We start from the raw sequence: 26,835 nt of genomic DNA on the forward strand, positions 1-26,835 counted from the left end.
TGGTACACAGATTACTTACTCTCTGGAAACAAATACTGTGGGGGGTAAGACACCCCAACACCCCTTGGGGGGGTGTCCGTGTGTGCGTGCGTGCGTGCATGTGTGTGTGTGTGTGTGTGTGTGTTCCAGCATAACTCCGGAACGCCTGGGCTGTTGAAATGAAAAGGACTGGATTATATCTATAGTGTCAAGTCACAGTACTTTTGACACTGATAGTGTGTATTTTGGATTCAAGTTCTGTTAAGATACAGCCTGTTGTGCCTTAAAATGGCTTCTACTGTACAGCACAGTGAAGTTGCCATGGTAATGGCTTTACAGTACTCCACAAGGGGGCTCCCTCTAATACAGAACTGGGATAAATACATCCCCGAGCTATGCTGGGTTATCAGCTGGTTTAATATAAATATAGTCTCTTGATTTGCGTTTCACGGAAAGTTTCTGTAAATTCTCGTGTTCCTAAATGCTTGGATTTTCTTTTTTATAGCATAACGTTGGTCTGTTTTTTGTTCTGCTTTGGACAACTTTAAGGGAAGAGGGGTGTATTCTTACCATTCATGGGATTCCTCCCTCGATGGCTTTTCAGCCTCTTCCTCCCCTTCCTCCTGATCTCTGCAGATCATGGGAGAAACGGTCAAAGATCCGGTGATCAAGAGGTGCTGCGAAGCTCACAATCGTCTTAGCGACCTCCAGAACATTAGCGATGGGCTGGAGAAATGCCAGAAGAGTTTGAACGATTATCTGGATTCCAAGCGGAACGCTTTCCCGCGCTTCTTCTTCATCTCAGACGACGAGCTGCTCAGTATCCTCGGGAGCAGCGACCCCTTATGCGTTCAAGAGCACATGATCAAGGTCAGAGGATGGGGAAACCCCCAGAAGAATTTAAATCCTTCTTCTACCCTTTGGGCCCCAGCGGGTAGCGTTCTTCACCCGTTCGGTCACCTTTCCTCCTCGTCTTGTTTCAGATGTACGACAACATAGCCGCCCTGAAGTTTCACGAGGACGACAGCGGGATGAAGATCGCCACTGCCATGATCAGCGCAGAAGGCGAAGTGATGGAGTTCCGGAAAGCCATCCCGGCGGAAGGCAGAGTTGAGAACTGGATGACAGCCGTGCTGGTCGAAATGCGAAGGACCAACAGGCTGATCACCAAGGAAGCCATCTTTCGGTATTGCGAAGACCGAAGCAGGTGAGGGAGAGGCTACTTCTCCAAGGCCACCAGTATTGTTGGTCCTCCCAAGAACCTTATGACACTTGACAGTCCAATGCCCAAAGATACAGCTCTTCAGTCTGCTCCCCAAACTTCAGTTGAGGTCTATATTATTAGCACTTAGCAATAGCAGGTGGCTCAGTGGTTAAGACGCTGAGCTTATAGATGAGAAAGATCACCAATTCGGGGGTTTGAATCCCCAGCGCCGCGTAACAAAGGGAGCTCCCATGACTTGTCCCAGCTTCTGCCAACCTAGCAGTCCGAAAGCAGGTAAAAAATGGAAGTAGAAAAATAGGAACCACCTTTGGTGGGAAGGGAACGGCGTTCTGTGCGCCTTTGGCGTTGAGTCATGCCGGCCACATGACCACGGAGACGTCTTCGGACAGCGCTGGCTCTTCAGCTTTGAAACGGAGATGAGCACCGCCCCCTAGAGTCAGGAACTACCAACACATACAAATCTCCCCAAATATTTTCTCTTAGAACCAATGATTTTTCAAGCCATAGGATTAGCTGGCAGGGGAATTCTGGGACTTGAAGTCCAGCCATCTCAAAGTTTCTAAACTGAGGAATCCAATGTTGGATTTGATGAAGGGACAGGGGCTAAAGACCCAGAGCTTGTTGATCAGAAAGGTCGGCAGTTCGACGGTTAGAATCCCCAGCGCCGCATAACGGAGTGAGCTCCCCGTTACTCATCCCAGCTTCTGCCAACCTAGCAGTTCGAAAGCAGGTAAAAAATGCAAGTAGAAAAACAGGAACCACCTTTGGTGGGAAGGAAACAGCGTTCCGTGCGCCTTCGGCATTGAGTCTTGCCAGCCACATGACCCCGGAGACGTCTTCGGACAGCGCTGGCTCTGCGGCTTTGAAACGGAGACGAGCACCTCATTCTCTTATTATTATTTTATACTTCCCTTTAACACCTGCATTTTTACAGCTCCAAACATTAAGACAAAGACAAAACGTCTTTATCTCTGCCACCTTTGCAAATCTGCCTTTTCCTCAGAGTCGATTGGATGCTGATGTATCAGGGCATGATGGTGCTGGCAGCCAACCAGGTGTGGTGGACCTGGGAGGTCGAAGACGTCTTCCGGAAGGTTAAGAAAGGGGAGAAACAAGCCATGAAGGTCTACGCCAAGAAAATGCACCAGCAGATTGACTCGCTGGTGACCCGGATCACCAAGCCGCTAAGCAAGAACGACAGGAAGAAATACAACTCGGTTCTCATCATTGACGTCCACGCGAGGGATATTGTTGATAACTTTGTACGAGACAGGTAAATCGCCACCCCCTGGAGATGAAGGAACGGTCAACTTATCACCATCTGGTCCGCGATTATTTAGCAATAATAGCAATAGCAATAACAGTAGACTTATATACCGCTTCATAGGCCTTTCAGGCCTCTCTAAGCGGTTTACAGAGTCAGCATATTGCCCCCAACAACAATCCGGGTCCTCATTTTACCTACCTCAGAAGGATGGAAGGCTGAGTCAACCCTGAGCCGGTGAGATTTGAACCGCTGAACTGCTGATCTAGCAGTCAGCCTGCAGTGCTGCATTTAACCACTGCGCCACCTTGGCTCCTATTTCCAAGTTATGATGGCGCTGAAAAAAATGGTGGTTACAGATATCTCTAGGACCTTTGCGGTTGATTCTGAACCTCATGCGATCGCCGTTTGCAATGTTTCCTGGCTGCTTCCCCAGAAAATCAGTGGGGAAGCCAGCAGGAAATGTTGCAAGTCGCTGGGGCGAGTTTCCTCCCCCACCCATGCAATCTTCCACAGCCTCTCTGCACTTGTTTGTTTTATTGTTTGTTTGTTTTATTGGTCTTGTATGCCGCCCGCTCCCGAAGGACTCCGGGCGGCTTACAATACAAAGGGAAGGGGGATAAATAAGACAATACAAAGTTTAAAAAGCAACAACGTTCACAATTAAAGTGGGGCTGGATGCTTCAACAGCCCCAGGCCTGCCGGAAAAGCCAGGACTTAGCAGCTTTACGGAAGGCCGGGAGGGTCGGAAGGGTCCGGATCTCCACGGGGAGGTCGTTCCAGAGGGCCGGAGCTACAACAGAGAAGGCTCTCCCCCGGGGGGTCGCCAGCCGGCATTGGCTGGCAGATGGAATCCGGAGAAGGCCAAGTCTGTGCGATCGAATCGGTCTTAGGGAGGTAATTGGCAGGAGGCGGTCTCTCAGGTACCCAGGCCCGTACCGCTTCCCTAACCCCCCAACCACCACCACCACTTTGTACCCCCTTCCCTCCATCCCCCACCCAGGAGCAGCCACTGCGGGCCTGGGGACTAGGTGCTTCCTTCTGGCTCCCCCACCAACTTTGCTTATCGGAAACAAGCAGGAATCGCCTAATTCAACCAGTCACTGAGACTGCAGGGAATGCTGTCCCAAAGCAATGCAGTCATGCTTAGTGGCCGGGATCCTGTTTCCAATTATTGTTGCACGTCGAGGACTATCTGGAATCTTACTTATAGTGTTAAAAATAATGCACGCGGAGCGCCTATGGCCCCTGTCCCTCTTCTCAATGTTTATTTGGTTAGGTTTTTTTTTCATCTCAGTCATGGAAGGGCTCTCTAACCGTGTTCGCATCCTTTCTCGTCAGCATTATGGAAGCCCGTGAATTTGAGTGGGAAAGCCAGCTGCGATTTTACTGGGACCGCGAGCCCGACGAACTCAACGTCCGGCAATGCACCGGGACTTTTTCTTACGGCTACGAATACATGGGCTTAAACGGACGCCTGGTCATCACTCCCCTCACAGACCGGATATACCTGACGCTCACCCAGGTAAACCCACAAGGAGACTTTCCATTCTAGTTCCGGAATGCCCCCCTTTAAAAAAAAAAGCAGATCTTGAATTTGGAGACTCTGAACGAGCAGAATACACCTTCCGTCAGTATCCCAGTTGTTCTTTTCATCCTTATTTGTAATTCTGATCTTTAAGGCACGTCAGAACTTGAGTTTGGTTAAAATGAAAAACAGCCCTCTACCCCAAACGTTGCTTAATGGGAGGAAAACAGTGGTGGGTTTCAAAAATTGTTTGAACCTACTCTGTGGGTGTGGCCTCCTTTGTGGGAGTGGCTTACTGCCCCATGTGACCGTATGGGAGTGGCTTGCCGCCCATGTGGACGGATATGAAGATGCCGGCGACACTTGTCAGAACCACCTTAAATTACCTCCCACACAGCACTGGCATGCATAAGAATATGATGTCAACTTGTTTTTTAAAAGGCATCTTTGGTTTGCGTTAAAACAACTTCAACACACGCAATGTTCTAATTGCACCACAAACGCAGTAGTCATCCTTCCCTTCCACAGAGGCACTGAGTTTTATAAATAGGAGCAGGATAGTGTAGAATAATCATATCCAAGGACCGGTGGTGGGTTTCAAAATTTTTTGGAAGCTCTTCTGTAGGTGTGTGGCCTGCTTTGTGGGTCCACTGGTGGAACCTCTTCTAACTGGTTCGGTAGATTTGACGAACCGGTTCTACCGAATAGGTGCGAACTGGTAGGAACCCACCTCTGGAGGAAAACCATATTGTAGTTAAAAAAACCCAATAATGCAGTCTTTTAGACAGACCACTGTTCCCAGAAGGTGGGAGAAAAGCCTCATTTTAAGGCTTGCAAAGTTGGGTGATTTGGGAGGGATGCTGTTGCAGAGGGCAGGAGCTACAACTCAACAAGGAACTCGCTTTAGGGATGAACCAGTAATTGCTTCCTGGGTCAGGGTGAAAGTCCCATTGAGGCTGAATCAATGGCCACCATCCTACTCATGTTTTTCAACTTTCCTCCCCCTTTTAAAGGCCTTGTCCATGTACCTGGGTGGAGCTCCCGCTGGTCCTGCAGGAACCGGAAAAACGGAGACGACAAAGGATCTCGCCAAAGCTTTGGGATTGCTTTGCGTGGTCACCAACTGCGGAGAAGGGATGGACTTCAAGGTGAGGAACCCCCCCTTTCTCCCCTTCTCCATCTTCTACGCTGTGGCCGTAAGAATTCAGTCTGTTGGTCAACCTAAAATCAGTCTGCAGCCATCTCTTCTTAACCCAAAGGTGCTTTTTCCAAAAGGCAACTGGACTTTTCCTTGAAGACGTTTCGCTTCTCATCCAAGGAGTTTCTTCAGTTCTGGGTGAAGAATTCCCCACCGTTCATTAGAACCTGAAGAAGCTTCCTTGGACGAGAAGCGAAACCTCTTCAAGGAAAAGCCCAGTTGCCTTTTTGAAAAGAAAAAAAAAGCACCTTTGAGGCAACTGGGACTCGAATGACTGAGCGTCTCCTTAGGCATCTCATCTTCAGCCCCTCATTCCCCTTCTGTAGGCCGTGGGTAAAATCTTCTCGGGCCTCGCCCAGTGTGGAGCATGGGGCTGCTTCGACGAATTCAACCGGATCGACGCTTCCGTCCTGTCGGTCATCTCCTCCCAGATTCAGACGATCCGAAACGCCCTCATGAACCAGCTGAAAACATTTCAGGTAAAGGGGGGGGGGGGGACAAATTGAAAAAAAAAATCTCCTGCATGAAATCCTAGCCCCAAACACCCAGGTCTTGGTGGGGGGTCTTTGAAGCCCTCGGCTGAAGTTTTAACATTTCAGTTTGAAGGGCAAGAAATCACGCTGGACTCTCGGATGGGGATTTTCATCACCATGAACCCCGGCTACGCGGGACGAACGGAGCTGCCTGAATCCGTAAAGGCCCTTTTCAGGCCGGTGGTGGTCATTGTTCCCGACCTGCAGCAGATTTGTGAAATTATGCTGTTCTCCGAGGGATTTCTCCTGGCGAAAGTGAGTGTTGTGGCACGGCAGCGACCAGTGGAACTGGTGGCAGACTCAGGAGAAGGAGAAGGACAAAATGGGACACTGTATCTTAGCTGTACTCAGTGGCCAGCAGAGGTGGCAGCAGATTCAGACAGTGAGGAGGGTTGGAGAGGAGCCTGGGCCAGTCCTGGAGTCTGGGGAAGGTTCTGAGGAGGGCTCTGGGTCGGAGGCAGAGAGTGGGCCAGGGCCGTCTGCCAGTTATCAGCTGCCTTCAGAGTCAGACATCAGTGAGGCAGAGGAACAGCTGGAGCCTGTTCCCAGTGTGCGCATGCGCAGAGCTGCCAGGAGAAGAGAACAGCTAAGGAACAAGGGTTGACTCGAGAGTGCCACAGGTGGATGGTGAATGGCCCCTCCCAGAGGGAATAAAAGAGGAGCGACAGGGGAGTGGAGTTTGCAGGAGGCCATGAATCCATTCTTGCATTCTTGCCAAGTTTGGCGGCATCTGAAAGATCTCAGCCTGGCCACTCTCCAAGCCTGATCAAGGTCGGCAATTGTGAACTGTCTTGAAAGACTGTGGGAGAGGAAGGACTTTGCTGGAGAGGAATTCACTGTCAATTAAATAAAAGGGGTTTATCGGGATGAGGACTCGGCTTCCTGCTGCTGGGGAACACTCAGAACACTCCCCTGGCTTTGACTTTGGCTGCCAGAAGGTCGCAAAAGGGGGTCAGGTGACCCCGGGGCAATGCGACGGTCATAAATGTGAGCCAGTTGCCAAGCGTCCAAATTTTGGCCACATGACCATGAGGGCACTGCGTTTTTCCTAATGGCGAATAACCCTTTCATAAGGGAAAAAAATGGTCATAAATCACTTTTCAGCGCCATTGTAATTTCAACTGTTGTAAGTTCATTTGTTGTAATATTGTAAGTAAGGACTACCTGTACAAGGGCATTTCCTGTTGATTTTGTCCAATGGATTTGTTTATTTATTTATTTTATTTTATTTTTTAAAATTTTTAAAATTTTTATTTTATCAATTTCATATATACATTCACAATTATATGATCTCATAACTGTTATTAATAATATGTATTTATAACAATTTTTTCCCTACAGTTGACAATATACTTGAAGATTGCTTTCTTACCATCCCATAGATCCATCTTATCTTACAACGGTCCTACTTCTTCTTCCCTCCCTCCCTCTTTCCTTCCCTCGTTTCTACTCTCCTTCCTTCCTTCCCTCCCTCCTTCCCCCTTCCCTCCTTCTCTCCTTCCCTCCTTGTTTATTTATTTAATGTATTCCCGTGTTTCCCCGAAAATAAGACATTCCCCGGATAATAAGCCCAATCGGGGGGCTTCTGAGCACATGCGCTAAAATAAGCCCTCCCCGAAAATATTGCAACACAGCAGCAGCCATGAGGTGAGCACGCTCGCTGCCTCCTCCTCCACCTCAAAAATAATAAGACCTCCCCGAAAATAAGACCATGTCTTATTTTCGGGAAAACACAGTAGCATGTACAGAGGTCATGCAATCCACTGATGCACAAATTTAGCTTAAATAAAGTGTGTGTGTGTGTGTGTGTGTGTCGTGTGTGTGTGTCTGTGTGTGTGTGTGTATGTGTGTGTGTGTGTGTGTGTGAGAGAGAGAGAGAGAGAGAGAGAGAGAGATGTGGCCAATACAATACAGGAGATAAAATATTAAATTTAGATAAATGTCCAATAGGTGCTAGCCAAGAAGATGACTGTGCTGTACAAGTTGGCAAGGGAACAGCTGTCTAAACAACATCACTACGATTTTGGGCTTCGGGCTCTGAAGTCTGTCCTGGTCATGGCCGGAGAACTGAAAAGAGGGTCTTCAGATCTCCCGGAGGTAAACTTATTTCCAGTCTTCGATGGGTAGAACAATCAGGGAAAGGATACCGCAACATCTCCATTCACACCCCACCGGTGCCAGCCAGAGGTGGCCTTTGCCGGTTCTCCGAACTACTCGAAATTTCCGCTACCGGTTCTCCAGAACCTGTCAAGACCTGCTGGATTTCACCCCATCCAAAACAGGAGATGCCTCCCAGTCGCTTCATCGCAGCTGCAGGGCGAGATGACCTTGACTTTCTGAGAAAGAATGTTGTTATGGCTACATATCACCCACACTCTGTATAATCTCCCTCCCATTTTCCCACAGTAGAAAATGCGGCAGGCCTGAAGCCCTGGATGGTTCCTTTGAACAGGGGAAAGTCTCTTCACTCTGCTCTCACCAATGTTTTTAATGTTTCTTTGGGGTTCAACCCCCCCCCCCCTTCTAGGACGTGGTCCTCATGAGAGCCCTGCGAGATATGAACCTCCCCAAATTTGTCTTTGAAGACGTTCCTCTTTTCCTTGGCTTGATCGCCGATCTCTTCCCCGGATTGGATTGTCCTCGAGTCCGCTATCCCAAATTCAACGACGCAGTGGAATACGTGCTGGCTGAAGAAGGTTACGTGGTTCTACCTGTCCAGGTACTAAGTGAAAGTCACTAAGATCAAAGAGATGGTCAAACCGTAGACAGATCCTTTGGCCTTCAGATGAAGCTTTATCTGAAGAGCTTCATCAAGCCATGATGCAGTTCTCTGAATGGTGGTCATTTCAGAGGAGGGTTTTCCAACCTTGGCAACCGGAAGACTTGTGGACTTCAACTCCCAGAATGCCTCAGGCGGAGGAATCCTGGGAGTTGAAGTCCAGAAGTCTTACCGTTGCAAGGTTGAAGACCCCGATTTAAACGGTCAACGAATGTCAAATCACGAAGAGGGGTATATAATTCCAGTCAAGATGTCTGCCACTGAGGTATTTTCCACCCCCCTCAGGTGGATAAAGTGGTCCAAATGTACGAAACGATGCTAACGCGACACACCACAATGGTGGTAGGGCCAACCGGAGGTGGCAAGTCGGTGGTCATCAACGCCCTTGTGCCATGCTCAGACAAAGTAAGCACAGATCAATCAGTGGGGTGGAACGTGGCCTGGATTCCCAGGTGGGAGGGGCCAAAAGTAAGAGGCGACTCAGTATAGTTTGTGGGAGAGAGAGAGAGAGAGAGAGAGAGAGAGAGAGAGAGAGAGAGAGAGAGAGAGAGAGAGAGAGAGAGGGTGAAGACAGCTCCTTCCTGACAGTTCCCAGAGTATATGTTTTAACGGTTGCGAGTAGCCCGCTTGAGTTGGGCAAGATTGGTTGTGAGAAACAATAAAGGAAGCTGCTTAGAAGGATCTCGATGTGATCCTTTCTTGGGTTTTGGAGCCTGCCAATCAGGGATGTGATTACTTCCCCCCACCCCCACCCCCAAACCTCCGCTCCATCGTTTTAACGGAGCCGTTGTGAGTGGAGGTCATAGTAAATTGGGCCGTACCTACAAATTCATGGAAAAAAATCTCTCTCTGAATTAACGATCATCCAGAAGTTCGGAAATAACACACCCCTGAATATCAGCTGCCTTATTCTCGCTTTTCATGCCCGTGAAATTTGTTAGCCGGTGTGGGAAATGGGGCACTATTTTTTTTAGCATGAGCTGAGTTGGCACATCCGAGACAGGGCAGGATTCGTATCGGAGTCCTTTTTTTTGGGGGGGGGGGGTTCCCCGCTAGAATGCCACGGGCACAAATTCTGCTTCCTGTCCTCGATACCTCATCAGATTAGCCTGCTGACCAAGCTCTACATCCTGAACCCCAAAGCCATGAGCGTCATCGAATTGTACGGCATCCTCGACCCCACCACACGGACTGGACGGACGGCGTTTTGTCCAACATCTTCCGGGAAATCAACAAGCCCACCGACAAGAAAGAGAGACGGTAAGCGGATCCTAGAAAACTGGGGAAAACCTTTGGATTCCTCGACCATTCCTTTGGAGATCCACTCCGTTTCATGACTGTTAAAAATAATAATGGCTATGATATGTTTTATTTTACTTTTTGATTTCGGGGGGGGGGGGAAATAGAAGGGGAGACACAGGCCTGTAGGTCAATCATTCGGGCATTTGAGAGAGGCAGATTACGGAGAAGGCACAGCAAGGGTTCCAGAAATCCTCTTTATTGTCATAAGTAGAGTAACAGTTAAAAAAAAAACCTGCCCAAGATTCTCTGGTGCTAAACAAAATCTAGGTAGAGTTATCTCGAGTTTCTTTCTCACCCTTCCCACATTCCCACGATTGAGTAATCTTTTCTCCCTCCACATCCTGTTCATTCTTCCCTTGTTCCAAATTCTTTCACAATTATGAAACTGCAAATTGGGTGTATCCTATCCCATTTTTATAGGGTCGCAGTTGCTCAGTGGTTAAGACACTGAGGTTGTCATTCAGAAAGGTCGGCAGTTTGGCGGTTCGAACCGCCAGCGCCGCGTAACGGAGTGAGCTCCCTGTTCCTTGTCCCAGCTTCTGCCCACCTAGCCGTTCGAAAGCACGTAAAAAATGCAAGTAGAAAAATAGGGACCACCTTTGGTGGGAAGGGAACAGCGTTCCGTGCGCCTTTGACGTTGAGTCATGCCGGCCACACGACCACGGAGGCGTCTTCGGACAGCGCTGGCTCTTCAGCTTTGAAAGGAGATGAGCAGCGCCCCCTAGAGTCAGGAACGACTAGCACATATTTGTGAGGGGAACCTTTACCTTTATCCCATTTTTGAAAGCTTTCTCTGATCCTGAGTGTTATTTTCCCCTAAGTTTCTTTCTGCTTATTCCCTACCAGCCTCCATTTAACCAGTGAAGCTCGCTTATGAAATGAAATGGACAAATTAACAAAAGAAATTCAGGGAAAAGAAGAGACAGAATATTATCAGATATGGGGAAAATGGTATAGGTGTTGGAGGAAATAGCAATAGCAGTTAGACTTATATACCGCTTCATAGGGCTTTCAGCCCTCTCTAAGCGGTTTACAGAGTCAGCATATCGCCCCCACAGTCTGGGTCCTCATTTCACCCACCTCGGAAGGATGGAAGGCTGAGTCAACCTTGAGCCGGTGAGATTAGAACCGCTGAACTGCAGATAACAGTCAGCTGAAGTGGCCTGCAGTACTGCACCCTAACCACTGCGCCACCTCGGCTCAAGGGTCAATGGAAGAAGCCAATAAAAGCCCCAAAGTAGAAGTTAAGGGGGATTACCAGGTACTCAAGAGAGTTTAGACTTATTAGAGGTAAATCACTCAATATATCAGATAGATAAGTAAAATAAGAGGGTTAAAAATGGTGGAACTCAAATGAAATATATTAGAAGGGGAAATAAACGTCAGAATTGTACCGATGGGGAACTGCTATCAGAAAGAACACGACGTTCCAGTGTATTGTGTAAATGTAGTTTATGTCGTAAGTTTTGTTGAGCCAAGGTGGCGCAGTGGTTAAATGCAGCACTGCAGGCTACTGCTAGATCAGCAGGTCAGCGGTTCAAATCTCACCGGCTCAGGGTTGACTCAGCCTTCCATCCTTCCGAGGTGGGTAAAATGAGGACCCAGATTGTTGGGGGCAATATGCTGACTCTGTAAACCGCTTAGAGAGGCCTGAAAGGCCTATGAAGCGGTATATAAGTCTACTGCTATTGCTATTGCTATTGCTATTGTTTCTGTGCATTTTGTATGTTTGAAAATTTAAAAAAAAAAGAATTTAAAAAAGAAAATTGGTCTTCAGTCCGTTTTTAACCCTCCATCTGGATACCCAGGTACATATTATTCGATGGCGACGTCGATGCTCTCTGGGTAGAAAACATGAATTCTGTGATGGATGATAACAAGCTGTTGACTCTGGCGAACGGGGAGCGGATCCGGCTTCAAACCCATTGTGCTCTTCTCTTTGAGGTGAGGCTCGTCCCGCGATGCCTTTGAGGACTTTGAGCGCCCTCATTTCTTTGGAAGGGGACACACACACACACACACACACACACACACCCATTTCCAACCCCACAGAGGACATTCCTGTAGATCCTGGAGCTTCTTGTAACCTTCCTTATAGGTCGGAGACCTACAGTACGCTTCTCCAGCCACCGTATCGCGTTGTGGGATGGTCTTTGTAGACCCGAAGAATTTGAGATACAGGCCTTATTGGGATAAATGGACAAAAGAAAGGAGCAAGGTAAAGAAGAGTTAACGATGGACCTCAAACTACTACTACTACTACTACTACTACTACTACTACTACTACTACTTCCTCCTTCTCTTCCTCTTCCTCTTCCTCCTCCTCCTCCTCTTCTTCTTCTTCTTCTTCTTCTCCTCCTTCTCCTCCTCCTCCTCTTCTTTCCTCCTCCTTCTTCTTCGTCTTCTTCGTCTTCGTCTTCTTCTCCTCCTCCTCCTCCTCCTCCTCCTCCTCCTCTTCTTCTTCTTCTTCTTCTTCTCCTCCTCCTCCTCCTCCTCCTCCTCCTCTTCTTTCCTCCTCCTTCTTCATCTTCTTCGTCTTCTTCTTCTTCTCCTCCTCCTCCTTCTCCTTCTCCCCTCTCTTTCTCCCCCTCCTCATCATCTACTACTACTACTACTACTACTACTACTACTACTACTTCCTCCTCTTCCTCCTCCTCTTCCTCCTCCTCCTCCTCCTCCTCCTCTTCTTCTTCTTCTTCTCCTCCTTCTCCTCCTCCTCCTCTTCTTTCCTCCTCCTTCTTCTTCATCTTCTTCATCTTCTCCTTCTCCTTCTCCTTCTCCTCCTTCTTCTAATAAAGTTTTTTTTATTGAACACAAATTAAAACATTGGGCAGAGTGTAACCGTCTTTGCCATACATACTAAGATATAAAGTTGTTCTGACCCCTCGTCCTCCGTCCAGGAACGAAAGCCGAAACAAACGTAAAAGAGAATGTTTTTTTAACCAGTCCAGACTCTCGTTGGCTGCAAGCCCAAAACAAACAAAGAGATAAGCACTCTGGCAGCAAGTCCTACAAACCTTGGCAGCAATGCAAACAAACTCTGGCAGCCATCCAGCCTGCCAAGTTTGTTTCTTGTTAATCGTTAACGTTGACTTCTGCAAAAGGGCGTGGCACAAGCAGTCTCTTTTATAATCAGGAGAGGATCTTAATAAGCATCAGCTGAGCGTAATCATCTTGTATAATTACGCAGTTGCTCTTGCCGCCGAGTAGCCCTTCGACGGCGTGCATCCCGAAACAACTCACAAGTGTTTTCCGGATCACTCCCTCTGATCCAAGGCTCCGGCGCCACCTGGTGGCCAACCAGTCTCTCCTTGCCCTGCTGGAAGTTGGCACCCTGTCCAGAGTCCTCCACCTCCTCCAGGGCCGACTCATAAGACCCCTCGCTGTCGGAGTCTGGCGGAAGCTCCTGCCGCACCACAACATAAAGTTATACATTATGACCATCACGCTTATTTACATTTGGACTATTCAGTATTTAGAAACATAAAAATATCCCATTTCCATCCATATTGCTTTGTTTTCACCGTATAGACATTTTCACGGTTACAGTTTCATACGTAATTCTAATCTCCGTTCTATAAATCTTAGCTGTTGCTTATTTGGGTTTTCTTTCCTTTCCTTTTTTCTTCCAACCATCGATAAAATTTGTCCCAGATCTTCTCAAGATGCCAGCTCGAGCTTTGTTGGTTGGTTCAAGAGTTGTGGTCTTTCTTTTGTGATGTTCTCCCAAATCAGTGTCCGGGCTGATGCTCCCAAGAGGTGGAATGGGGAGGACACGTGTTCTTCTAATTTAGAATAACTTTTATTTTTTTCCAGCAAGAGAAACAACTGTTGGACAGATTGTTTGACAAATACGTGCCTTGCTTGATCGAAATGATTGTCGAAGGGATTGTGGACGGACGGCAAGGAGAAAAAATGAAGATGATTATCTGGCAGACGGATCTGAACATGGTAAACAGTCTGATTTTTGTTTCCATGAAAGGATTCTGTAAACTGCTTAGAGAGGGCTGTAAAGCACTGTGAAGCAGTATATAAGTCTACGTGCTATTGCTTTTCTCCTTCCTTCCTTCCCTCCCTCCCTCCCTTCCTTCCTGTGCAGTAATTAGAATGCAGCATTACAGGCTAATTCTGCCAACTGCCAGCAGTTCAATCCTGACAGGGCTCAGGGTTGACTCAGCCTTCCATCCTTCTGAGGTGGGTGAAATAAGGACCCAGATTGTTGGGGGCAAGAGGCTGCCTCTGTAAACTGCTTAGAGAGGGCTGTAAAAGCACTGAAAAGCGGTATATAAGTCTTAAGTGTTATTATTATCTATCTATGTCTCATCTCTTTCTCAGTGTCTTTCTCTGTATCTCTCTCTGTATCTCTGTCTCTGTCTCTCTCTGTGTCATCTGTCTTTCTGTCTGCTATCTATCCATCCATCCATCCATCTATCTATCTACCGTATCTATATATATGTCTTCGGTCGGTCCGTCCGTCCGTCCGTCCGTCCGTCCATCCATCCATCCATCCATCTACTGTATCTATATATATATGTCTGTCTGTCTATATCTATCTATCTATCTATCATCTATCTATCTATCTATCTATCTATCTATCTATCTATCTATCTATCTATCTATCAATCTATCTATCATCTATCTATCTATCTATCTATCTATCTATCTATCTATCTATCTATCTATCTATCTACCTACCTACCTATCTATCTATCATCTATCTATCTATCTATCTATCTATCTATCTATCTGCCATATCTATATCTGTCTGTCTGTCTGTCTGCCTGCCTGCCTGCCTGCCTGCCTGCCTGCCTGCCTGCCTGTCTCTATCTATCTATCTATCTATCTATCTATCTATCTATCTATCTATCTATCTATCTATCTACCTACCTACCTACCTACCTACCTACCTACCTACCTATCTGTCTATCATCTATCTATCTATCTATCTATCTATCTATCTATCTATCTATCTATCTATCTATCTATCGTGTCTGCCTGCCTGTCTACCTACCTATCTATAACCCTAGAGAGGGTTGTAAAAGCACTATGAAGTGGTATATAAGTCTAAGGGGTATTGCTAAGTGTGAAGGAAGAAAGGAAGGAAAGAAAGGAAGGAAGGAAGGAAGGAAGGAATAGGCCACGGTGGCTCAGTGGTTACAATATAGTACTGCAGGCTGATTCTGCCGACTGTCAGCAGTTCGATTCTCACCGGCTCAAGATAGACTCAGCCTTCCATCCTTCCGAGGTGGGTAAAATGAGGAGCCAAAATTGTCAGGGGGCAAGAGGCTGACTCTGTAAACTGCTTAGAGAAGGCTATAGGTCACTCCAAAGCGGTATATAAGACTAAGTACTGTTGCTATTTGCTGCTAATTAAGTAATTCACACTTCCCTTCTTTCACATCCTTCCTTAGAACCCCCCCCCTCCCAAAAGAACCAGAATTTCATGGCCAGATGAGCTTTTTTTTTTTCAACTCTGGGGTTTCATCCCACAGGTGACTCAGTTGAGCATGATGCTCGATGCGCTGATTGAGACTGAAGTGGAGGATCCCGATATACTTGAATGCTACTTCCTGGAAGCCATTTACTGCTCCTTGGGAGCCAGCCTCCTTGAAACAGGCAGGGGGAAATTTGATGACTTCATTAAACGCATCTCTTCCATGTCAACCGTCAACGACGAGATGATTTTAGCGAAACCGGGAGAATTGCCAGGTTGGTTTCAGAGGTCAGAAGAAGACCTCCTCCTCCTCCTCCTCCTCCTCCTCCTCCTCCTCCTCCCCTCCTCCTCCTCCTCCCCCCTCCCCCTCCTCCTCCTCCTCCTCCTCTTCCTCTTCTTCTTCTTCTTCTTCTTCTTCTTCTTCTCCTTCTCCTTCTCCTTCTCCTTCTCTTTCTCCTTCTTCTTCTTCTTCTTCTTTCACTTTGCTCTGAAGGAAACGGAGGGAACGCCAGCCCTGTTTCCCGGGTGCTCCAGAAGACCATCTCAAGAAGTATCTCTTCCACCACCACTGTTTTAAGGCACGGGTGTCAAACTCAAGGCCCGGGGCCCAGATCTGGCCCATGGGGTGCTTAGATCTGGCCTGTGGTGCCACCCTGGATCGGCCTGCATTGCCTCTGCCAGCAAAAAATGCCATCCATTTTCACTGGCAGAGAGTTGCAGGAGGCCGTTGCAGCCGAAAACGGACCTCGTGGAGGGGTGAGGCATTTTTCCTGGCAGAGCACTTGGGCCGCCACAGATGCCCCCTCAACTAAATTGAGTTTGACGCCCCCCCACCCCCCACCCCGGTCTAAGGTGTCCCAATTGCTCTCTCCTGCAGGGCAGCTGCCCACCTTGTACGATTTCCACTTTGACGGGCGCACGAAAAGGTGGGTGCCCTGGAGCAGCTTGGTCGCGCAGTACCACCACTCGCCTGCAGTGAGATTTATCGACATCCTAGGTAAGAGGGAAACAGACTCAGCCCCCATGGGCCGGAGAGTCTCACTGTAGGCGAAAGGGTTAAAGTTTGAGAGTCACAACTTCGTTGAGTGCTTTCCGAAGCAACATATTTCCAGGCATTCTTTTATCAATTTGTATCCGCCTTCCTCATTATATTTACAAACACCCCAAGGGAGCAAAAATATCCCACGCACGATCCCCCTCCTTCTGTTTTCCCCACAACAATCCTGTGAGGTGGGTTGGACAGAGAGAGAGAGAGCGGGGGTCTGTCTCACTGCCTCCTAGTGATTGTCCCAAGACATCCAACTGGCTAAGGCAGGACTAGAATTCACCGTCTCCTGGTTGTTGGCCCAAAGTCACCCAGTAGTTTTCATGCCTGAGGCAGGACTAGAATTCACTGTCTCCTGGTCATTGGCCCAAAGTCACCCAGTAGTTCTCATGCCTGAGGCAGGACTAGAATTCACTGTCTCCTGGTCGTTGGCCCAAAGTCACCCAGTAGTTTTCATGCCTGAGCCAGGACTAGAATTCACTGTCTCCTGGTCATTGGCCCAAAGTCACCCAATAGTTTTCATGCCTGAGGCAGGACTAGAATTCACTGTCTCCTGGTCATTGGCCCGAAGTCACCCAGTAGTTCTCATGCCTGAGCCAGGACTAGAATTCACCATCTCCTGGTCGTTGGCCCAAAGTCACCCAATAGGTTTCATGCCTGAGCCAGGACTAGAATTCACCGTCTCCTGGTCGTTGGCCCAAAGTCACCCAGTAGTTTTCATGCCTGAGGCAGGACTAGAATTCACCGTCTCCTGGTCGTTGGCCCAAAGTCACCCAATAGTTTTCATGCCTGAGGCAGGACTAGAATTCACCGTCTCCTGGTCATTTGCCCAAAGTCACCCAGTAGTTTTCATGCCTGAGGCAGGACTAGAATTCACCGTCTCCTGGTCGTTTGCCCAAAGTCGCCCAGTAGTTTTCATGCCTGAGGCAGGACTAGAATTCACCGTCTCCTGGTCGTTGGCCCAAAGTCACCCAATAGTTTTCATATCTGAGGCAGGACTAGAATTCACCGTCTCCTGGTCATTGGCCCAAAGTCACCCAATAGTTTTCATGCCTGAGGCAGGACTAGAATTCACCGTCTCCTGGTCGTTGGCCCAAAGTCACCCAATAGTTTTCATGCCTGAGGCAGGACTAGAATTCACCGTCTCCTGGTCGTTGGCCCAAAGTCACCCAGTAGTTTTCATGCCTGAGGCAGGACTAGAATTCACCGTCTCCTGGTCGTTGGCCCAAAGTCACCCAATAGTTTTCATATCTGAGGCAGGACTAGAATTCACTGTCTCCTGGTCATTGGCCCAAAGTCACCCAATAGTTTTCATGCCTGAGGCAGGACTAGAATTCACCGTCTCCTGGTCGTTGGCCCAAAGTCACCCAGTAGTTTTCATGCCTGAGGCAGGACTAGAATTCACCGTCTCCTGGTCGTTGGCCCAAAGTCACCCAATAGGTTTCATGCCTGAGGCAGGACTAGAATTCACCGTCTCCTGGTCGTTGGCCCGAAGTCACCCAGCTGGCTTTCATAGATAAATCAGGATTTGAACCAATGGTCTCCGATATTTTACCCTGGTGCTTTAGAACGACTTATTAGGCTTTTCATCCTTCTCAGATTCTACAGGTTGTTAGAATAGGGCTAAGTGCCATTTGCACCTTGAATAAAGGTAGCAAGGGCTGGATTTTCACTGAGAAAATGCTTCCAGCAAAAAAGATGTAAATTAAGCTTAAATAATACTCAAACACTTAATTTAATACTTAGTATGTAATATGTAATAAGGGACGCGGGGGCTCAGTGGCCAAGATGATGAGCTCATCGATCAGAAAGGTCGGCAGTTTGGCGGTTCGAAACCCCAGCGCCGCGTAACGGAGTGAGCCCCCGTGACTTGTCCCAGCTTCTGCCAATCTAGCAGTTCGAAAGCAGGTGAAAAATGCAAGTAGACAAATAGGAACCACCTTTGGTGGGAAGGGAAGAGCGTTCCGTGCGCCTTCGGTGTTGAGCCATGCCGGCCACATGACCACGGAGACGTCCTCGGACAGCGCTGGCTCTTCGGCTTTGAAACGGAGATGAGCACCGCCCCCTAGAGTTGGGAACGACTAGCACACATGTGTGATGGGAATTGTTACCTTTATTTTATGTAATCTGATCCAGCATTTAAGCGTATCTCCTTCATTCCCTTGAATGTTGCAAGTTATTTGCATTTTCAGAAGAGATGCCTAGAACACACCCAAGGCTGGAGTAGCAAAGGGGTTTGGGGACCTTCCTTGTAGCGAAGGATGAGTTGGACACCCTCTCTTGTGAAGCTGCTTGGGGCTCCCAGCCGGTTTCTGATGGCTGCTCCCTTCCATGGTTCCTCCCTTCAGTTCCAACTGTGGACACGACCCGGACCACTTGGCTCCTGGAGAAGATGGTGAAGATCAAGCGGCCGATGGTTCTGGTAGGAGAATCGGGGACCTCCAAGACGGCCACGACGCAGAACCTGCTCAGGAAGCTGAACCCGGACACGAACGTAAGGCTGCCGCATTCTGGATCGCGAGTCCGTCCTCTGATCTGTTGGGCCGTTTTTCCACCTCTTGGTTGCTCCTCTCCTGTAACCGAAAGGTCCTTTTTTTTTTCAGGAGACAACTGGGTTTCCTTGTTGTTGTTTTCCTTTTGAAGACGTTTCTCTTCTCATCCAAGAAGCTTCTTCAGCTCTTCATGAAGAAGCAACGGGACTTTCTGGTTTTTCTTTGAACTGGTTTTGCTTCTCATCCAAGAAGCTTCTTCAGCTCTGACCGGATGGTGGGGAAATGGAAGGATTTATACTCCTTGCAGACAACTGGTCATTTGCATCCTTTTAGAGGGTCATTGAGGCCACTTGGAGGTTTTTATCCGTGTCCTCAGGGTCACCCGAGTGGTGCAAATGGTTCCTGTAGTCTGCAGTTTTATTTCTCTGGAAATCTACTCCTACCATTCCAAGGGGCTTCATCCCAAATTGTACAGCTAAAAGTCTGTAGAGATTCTCAGCCATCCAGGTTATGGTTGCCCCAAAGTGCTTTTTCACGAGACCACTGGACTTCCTTGTTTTTTCTTTGAATATGTTTTGCTTCTCATCCAAGAAGCTTTTTCAACTGAATGGTGGTGGAATGGAAGGATTTATGCTCTTTGCAGACAGCTGGTCATTTGCATCCTTTTAGAGGGTCATTGAGGCCACTTGGAGGATTTATGCTCTTTGCAGACAGCTGGTCATTTGCTTCCTTTTAGAGGGCCGTTGAGGCCGCTTGGAAGAAAAAGCCTCTTTGGGAGCTGGATGACTCAAAGAAATATTCCAATTAAGAGATGAGCAAGGACAAATTCAGTTAGAGCCAAGGTGGCGCAGTGGTTAAATGCAGCACTGCAGGCTACTGCTAGATCAGCAGGTCAGCGGTTCAAATCTCACCGGCTCAGGGTTGACTCAGCCTTCCATCCTTCCGAGGTGGGTAAAATGAGGACCCGGATTGTTGTTGGGGGCAATATGCTGACTCTCTGTAAACTGCTTAGAGAGGCCTGAAAGGCCTATGAAGCGGTATATAAGTCTACTGCTATTGCTATTGCTATAGTATGGAAACACTGAGAAAAAAGAAATTATACAAGACTACTATGCTAAGCTCTATGAACAAGAGAAGGTGGAAGAGGGAGGAGTTAAAAAGTATTTACAGGATGCTAATCTTCCCCAGATATCAGATGAAACTAGAACAACGTTGGAAAGTAAAATAACAATGATGGAGCTAACGGAAGCACTTAAAAAACAAAATAAGGGAAAAGCCCCAGGTCCGGATGGACTACCTGTGGAATTCTACATTTGAAGAAATCTTGACTCTCCCACTCTTAGAAGTCATGAATGAAGTGATATCTGAGAGTAGAATACCGAAATCATGGTCAGAAGCATACATTGCATTGCTACTCAAGGAGGAGACTGATTTAACACAAACTAGGAATTATAGACCAATTTCTTCATTAAACCCAGATTATAAGCTATTTGCATCTATACTAGCAGAGAGACTCAAAAAAATACTTAAATAGCTTTATCCACTCAGATCAAAATGGTTTTTTTTACCAATGAGACAAATTAAAGACAATATGAGAATGATTTTGAATACTTGGGAATATTATGAGGCTTATCCCGAAAAACAAATGGCTTTGAGGTTTCTTGATGCACAGAAGGCTTTTGACAACGTGAACTGGCAATTTATGTTTCCTACAATTGGATCTGGATGACCGAGAATCTCTACAGACTTTCCTCTACTACAAGGTCCCAGGCACCAAGAGAGAAATTTGAGAGATTTCCTTTACTGCTCCTCACCTGTAGACAGAAATCTTTCCGAACTAAAGGACTTGCATCCTTAAAGTTCTACTCTGAGAACTTCCAGGGAAGAGCCGTCTGAACTCCCTCCCTCCCAACCAAACTATCCAAACTTGGTTGTCTCTTAATCCTCTTGCAGCGCATCCCCTCCCTCCCTCCCTCCCTCTTGGGAATCCAGACTACATCCCACCACACCACCGGACCATGCCTCCTCCGCCAGCCTGTATTTCTGGCCGTAATAATTTTGAATCTCTCCCTCATCCAGGTGCTGCTGGTGATCAACTTCTCCTCTCGCACCACCTCCATGGACATTCAGCGGAACATGGAAGCCAACGTGGAGAAGCGGACCAAGGAAACGTACGGGCCTCCCATGGGCAAACGGCTCCTGGTCTTTATGGATGACATGAACATGCCTCGGGTAAGGGCTGAAGGAGCCAGAGCCGGGCAGGGAAGAGGGGAAGGACATCGCGAGAGATTTAACATGTAGTCCTCAAACAAAAAAGATGGGCCTTCATTCATGTTGGTTCCGCTTAGGTCTAGTGGTGAAATTCAAATTTTCCCATAGTGGCTCTGTGGGCGTGGCTTAGTGGTGGTGGTGGTCATGTGACTGGGTGGGCATGTCCAACTTTTTTTAAAAAATTAAGTATTTTTTAACTGTCGGTTCTCCCAAATGGCCCCTCCCAGAGGGAATAAAAGAGGAGCGAAAGGGGAGTGGAGTTTGCAGGAGACCATTAGTTCTCTTCATTGGTTTGTGACTCTCCGAGGCTCCTGGCCAAGTTCTGCAGAGATCGGCCTGGCAGCTCTCCAAGCCAGATAAGGTCTGTGACCGTAAATCCTCCCTTGAAAGACTTTGCTGGAGGTGAATGAGCAGAATCCACAGTCAATTAATAAAAGGGTTATTTTTGTCGGGACCAGGAGTTGGCTTCAGGCTCTCGGGAAGCCTCGGTCAGGACATCTGCAGACCAGGCTGGCTACCCCTAGCCTGGTCTCTCAGCCATTCTTTTCTTCCATTTCCACAAAGGTGGATGAATACGGCACCCAGCAGCCCATCGCTCTGTTGAAACTGCTGCTGGAGAAGGGCGCCTTGTACGACCGGGGAAGGAGATGAACTGCAAATACCTCCGCGACTTGGGCTTCATTGCCGCCATGGGCAAAGCCGGGGGCGGCCGTAACGAAGTGGACCCGCGTTTCATTTCACTCTTCAGCGTGTTCAACGTGCCCTTCCCTTCGGAAGTGTCCCTGCACTTGATTTATGCCTCCATTTTGAAAGGGCACCTGGCAGTAAGTTGGATTCCTTGGCGGAGAGAGGAGAGACAGAGAGGGAGCGGGGAGGGAGGGAGGGATGGAGGGAGAGAGATGGAGGGAGAGAGGGAGAAAGGGAAGAGGAGAGAGAAGGAGGGAGAGAGGGAGGGAGAGAGGAGAGAGGGAGGGAGAAAGGAAAGGAAGGAGAGAGGGAGGGAGGAAGAGAGGAGAGACAAAGGGAGGGAAGGAGAGAGAGGGAGGGAAGGAGAAAGAGGGAGAGAGAAAGGGAGAGAGAGGAGAGAGAGGGAGGGGGAAGAGAGGGGGAAGGAGAGAGTGGGAGGGAAAGAGAGGGAGGGAAAAAGAGGAGGAGAGGGAGGGAGAGGAGAGAGGGAGAAAGAGTGGGGAAGAGGAGAGACAGAGAGGGAGGGGGAGAGAGGGATGGAGGGAGAGAGAGGGAGGGAGGGAAGGAGAGAGGAAGGGAGAGGGAGAAAGAGGGGGAGAGAGGGGGAGGGAAGGAGAGAGGGATGGAAGGAGAGAGGGAGGGAGAGAGGAGAGAGGGAGGGGAGAGGGAGGGAAAAAAGGGAGGAGAGAGGGAGGGAAGGAGAGAGAGGGAGGGAAGGAGAGAGAGGGAGAGAGAGAGGGGGAGAGATGGAAGAAGAGAGGAAGGGATGGAGAGGGGGAAGAGGAGAGACAGAGAGGGAGGGATGGAGAGGGAGGGAGGGGGAGGGAGGGAGGGGGAGAGAGGACAGAGAAAAAGAGATTGAGTCAGTGTAGATCAGTTTACAGGTACTCGATTTACAACCAGGATGGAGCTCAACATTTCTGGTGTTCAATGAGACATTTGTTGACTGAGGTTTTTTTCCCCATTTTACGACCTTTCTTGCCACAGTTGTTAAGCGAATCACTGCAGTTGATAAGTTAGTTACCCCTTTGTTAAGCGAATCTGGATTCCCCGTTGACTTTGCCTGTCAGAAGGTCGCAAAAGGGGATCACATGATCACATCCCCCCCCCGGGAAACACTGCAACCGTCATAATTACATGCCAGTTGCCGAGCATCTGAATTTTGATCACATGATCACAGGGATGTCGGAAAGGTCATAACTGTGAAAAGCGGTCATAAGTCTTTTTTCTTAGTGCCGTTATAGCTTTGAACAGTCACTAAACAAACCATTTTAAGTCCGGGACTACTTGTATTCATCGGGAAGGAGAAAAGCAATGGGTGGAAACTAATCAAGGAGAGAAGCAACTTAGAACTGAGGAGAAATTTCCTGACAGAACAATCAATCAGTAGAACAACTTGCCTCCAGAAGTTGTGAATGCTCTCCAACACTGGAAGTCTTTAAGAAGATGTTGGATAGCCATTTGCCTGAAGTGGTGTAGGCTTCCTGTCTAAGCAGGGGGTTGGACTAGAAGACCTCCCAAGGTCCCTTCCAACTCTGCTATTGTATTTGTATTAAAAATAGAAACCAAGGAAAAATAGACCACAAAAATGGTGATATTTTTTCACAGTTCTCTCTCTCTTTTCTCTCTCTCTCTCTCTCTCTCTCTCTTTTTTAATGGAAAGATCTTCCCTCTTTTTATCGGCAGACCTTTGACGAGTCCATCTCTGCCATTGCGGACAAAATCACCACCTGTACTCTGACCCTTTACGAAACCATCGTCCGCGACCTGCCACCAACGCCTTCGAAGTTCCACTACATCTTTAACCTGCGCGATCTCTCCAGGGTGTACAACGGGTTGGTTCAAACCACCCCAGAACGGTGAGTGTGCGATAGGCCATTCAAATAGTTGTGGCAGCTCCTGACCACATAATCTCCACTTTGTGACCTTCCCGGATGACTTCCAACAAGCAAAGTCCATTGGGGGAATCCAGATTGGCTTAACAACTGGGCGATTTGCTTAACAACCGCCGGAATTTGCTTAACAACCGTGGGGAAAAAAATAAAGTCATAAAATCAGGTGACTTGAGAATTTTGGTCCCTAATTGTGGTTTTAAGTCAAGGGCTACCTGTAATCATTTTAATATTACTGTTTAATGGGGAAGAAGAACATGTATTATTGACACCCAGTGTCTTCGGAAGGTTATTAGCGATAGCACTTAGACTTATATACCGCTTTGCGGTGCTTTTACAACCTTGAGCTTGTCAGGATCGAACTGCCAGCAGTTGGCAGAGTTAGCCTGCAGTGCTGCATTCTAACCATTTGCAAGAAGGAAGGAAGGAAGGAAGGAAGGAAGGAAGGAAGGAAGGAAGGAAGGAGAAAAGGAAGAGCAAAGCAATAGCAATAGACTTATATGCTGCTTTACAGTGCTTTACTGCATTCTAAGGAAGGAAGGAAAGAATGAAGGAGGGAGGAAGGAAGGAATACCAATAGACTTATATACAACTTTACAGTGCTTTTACAGCCCTCTCTAAGCGGTTTACAGAGTCAGCCTCTTGCCCCCCAACAATCTGGCTCCTCATTTGACTCACCTCGGAAGGACGGAAGGCTGAGTCAACCTGGAGTTCAGTCAGAATCGAACTACTGGCAGTTGGCAGAATTAGCCTGCAATACTGCATTCTAAGGAAGGAAGGAATGAAGGAGGGAGGGAGGAAGGAAGGAATACCAATAGACTTATATACAACTTTACAGTGCTTTTACAGCCCTCTCTAAGCGGTTTACAGAGTCAGCCTCTTGCCCCCAACAATCTGGGTCCTCATTTGACCCACCTCGGAAGGACGGAAGGCTGAGTCAACCTTGAGCCAGTCAGGATCGAACTGCCAAACTGCTGGCAGCCGGTGATCAACTGAAGTAGCCTGCAGTACTATTAAGTACTATTAAGAGCCGCAGTTGCACAGTGGTTAGGGTGCAGTACTGCAGGCCACTTCAACTGACTGTTATCTGCAGTTCAGCGGTTCTAATCTCACCGGCTCAGGGTTGACTCAGCCTTCCATCCTTCCGAGGTGGGTGAAATGAGGACCCGGATTGTTGGGGGCGATATGCTGACTCTGTAAACCGCTTAGAGAGGGCTGAAAGCCCTATGAAGCGGTATATAAGTCTAACTGCTATTCCTATAGTACTGCACCCTAGCCACTGCGCCCCTGCGGCTCTTAATGATTACGACGATGATGATGATGATTCGTTGGACGTGGCCTTCCACGCCCTCGTCTTGGCTGATCTGACTGAAAGCTTTGCCGCAGGTTCCAGACAGTCACCCAGATGGTGAGGGTGTGGAGGAACGAATGCCTGCGGGTTTTCCACGACCGGCTGATCAACAAGGCAGACAAAGCCCTGGTAGGTTCTTCTTTTCGAAACTCCCAACGTACACTTCCGGTTCGGGAGATGGCATTTTTGAATTATTATTATTTTTTCCCCCAAAGGAACTCTGAGGCAGGATCCGAGCAGACATTTCCTGGCAGAGAAATCCTTAGTTGGATTCAACTTTTGGCTCGAGCATCCCCAGGCCTGCCTTTTCCCACAAGGCCCCGTTCCTTGGTCCCATAAGGACCAATAGCAGGGATGAAAACGCTACCGGGTGTAGGCCGTTTCTTCCGCACCGCTAGTAAACGAATGCCTAGGCCATCAGCTGTGCCTGATGGTCTGTGAGGTTCCTGCTATGTTTCGGGGGCAATTTTGCGCGAAGTCCAGCTACTTCTGGTAACGTGGGGCTTTTGGCGATCTCTCTGAGCTCGGTTGTTTTGTTGCAGGCATTTTATGACCCAACTAGGGAACATCATCAGTGCTAGAAGGGGAGTGGGGTTTGCTCTCTGTTTATATAAATGAAAGCCCCTCTCTCCTCCTAGCACTGGTGGTGTTACCTAGTTGGGCAGAGAAATCCCTGCAACAAAACAACCGAGCTCAGAGAGTATCAAAGACACACAGTCTTCCGTCCTCCTCCTCCCTTCCAACACTGATGATGTTACCTAGTTGGGTGTTGAAATGTCTACAAACAAGCCACCAAGCTCATAGAGCACCAAGGACCCCATGATCCTCCTTCTCCTCCTCCTCCTCTTTCTCTTCTTCTCCACAAACCTCACCAAGGACCCCACAGTCCTCCTCCTCCGTCTCCTCTTCTTCCTCCTCTTCCTCTTCTTCTCCACAAACTTTACTCCCTTCTATCCCTGATAATGTACCTTAGTAATGAAAAGTCTGCAAGAAAACCACCAAGCTCCAAGAACACAGTCATCCTCTCCCAATCCTCCTCCTCTTCTCCACAAACCTTACTCCCTTCTAGCACTGATAACATTCCCTAGTTGGGTGACGAAACGTCTACAAGGAAGGCATCAAGCTCACAGAGCACCAAGGACCCCATGATCCTCTTTCTCCTCCTCCTCTTTCTCTTCTTCTCCACAAACCTCACCAAGGACCCCACAGTCCTCCTCCTCCGTCTCCTCTTCTTCCTCCTCTTCCTCTTCTTCTCCACAAACTTTACTCCCTTCTATCCCTGATAATGTACCTTAGTAATGAAAAGTCTGCAAGAAAACCACCAAGCTCCAAGAGCACAGTCCTCCTCTCCCAATCCTCCCCCTCTTCTCCACAAACCTTACTCCCTTCTAGCACTGATAACATTCCCTAGTTGGGTGACGAAACGTCTACAAGGAAGGCATCAAGCTCACAGAGCACCAAGGGGGCCCCCACAGCTCCACCCTGAGCTACAAATATTCTCTTCTCCGGGGGTTGCTAATTCCGGAGTTTGTAATTCCCACTGATGCGTGTTAGTAATTCTGGAGTTAAACCGGTGGGTTTTCTGGAACTCTCCCCAAGGTTCAAGGCCACATACAACACCTGCTGGAAGCGAATTTCAAAGACTCGGCTGAAAATGCAATCAGGGACCCCATCCTGTTTGGAGATTTCCGAATGGCCCTGAACGAGGGGGAGCCTCGCGTTTACGAAGACATCCAAGATTATGACGCAGCCAAAGCTCTCTTCCAGGTACGGCACTTCCAACTTCAGGAGGAAATATATATATATATATATTTTCCATCTTGGGGAGTTGAAATGAAGTTTCAAGCCAAATCCA

At 48.1% G+C, this 26,835-nt stretch overlaps 1 protein-coding gene across 1 annotated transcript in view; it reads left to right on the top strand.

Annotated features, from left to right (window-relative positions):
- The window catches only part of DNAH10 (dynein axonemal heavy chain 10), a 117,180-nt gene that overhangs the window by 39,766 nt on the left and 50,579 nt on the right, over positions 1-26,835 (top strand). Inside the window, 24 exon segments of the mRNA XM_087703474.1 lie at positions 616-849; positions 963-1,186; positions 2,208-2,477; positions 3,810-3,993; positions 5,010-5,144; positions 5,521-5,673; positions 5,794-5,982; positions 7,678-7,824; positions 8,255-8,446; positions 8,792-8,911; positions 9,610-9,691; positions 9,694-9,766; positions 11,617-11,752; positions 11,907-12,026; positions 13,625-13,759; positions 15,301-15,517; positions 16,120-16,239; positions 18,636-18,781; positions 20,859-21,011; positions 21,615-21,684; positions 21,687-21,874; positions 23,424-23,596; positions 25,016-25,109; positions 26,580-26,747. Coding sequence (XP_087559600.1) covers positions 616-849; positions 963-1,186; positions 2,208-2,477; positions 3,810-3,993; positions 5,010-5,144; positions 5,521-5,673; positions 5,794-5,982; positions 7,678-7,824; positions 8,255-8,446; positions 8,792-8,911; positions 9,610-9,691; positions 9,694-9,766; positions 11,617-11,752; positions 11,907-12,026; positions 13,625-13,759; positions 15,301-15,517; positions 16,120-16,239; positions 18,636-18,781; positions 20,859-21,011; positions 21,615-21,684; positions 21,687-21,874; positions 23,424-23,596; positions 25,016-25,109; positions 26,580-26,747 — 3,723 coding nt within the window.

This window comes from Thamnophis sirtalis, unplaced genomic scaffold (genome assembly GCF_051295495.1).
Source record: "Thamnophis sirtalis isolate CommonGarterSnake01/CBP01778 unplaced genomic scaffold, rThaSir2_p1.2 scaffold_2, whole genome shotgun sequence".
In the NCBI taxonomy this organism is placed as follows: Eukaryota; Metazoa; Chordata; class Lepidosauria; order Squamata; family Natricidae; genus Thamnophis; species Thamnophis sirtalis.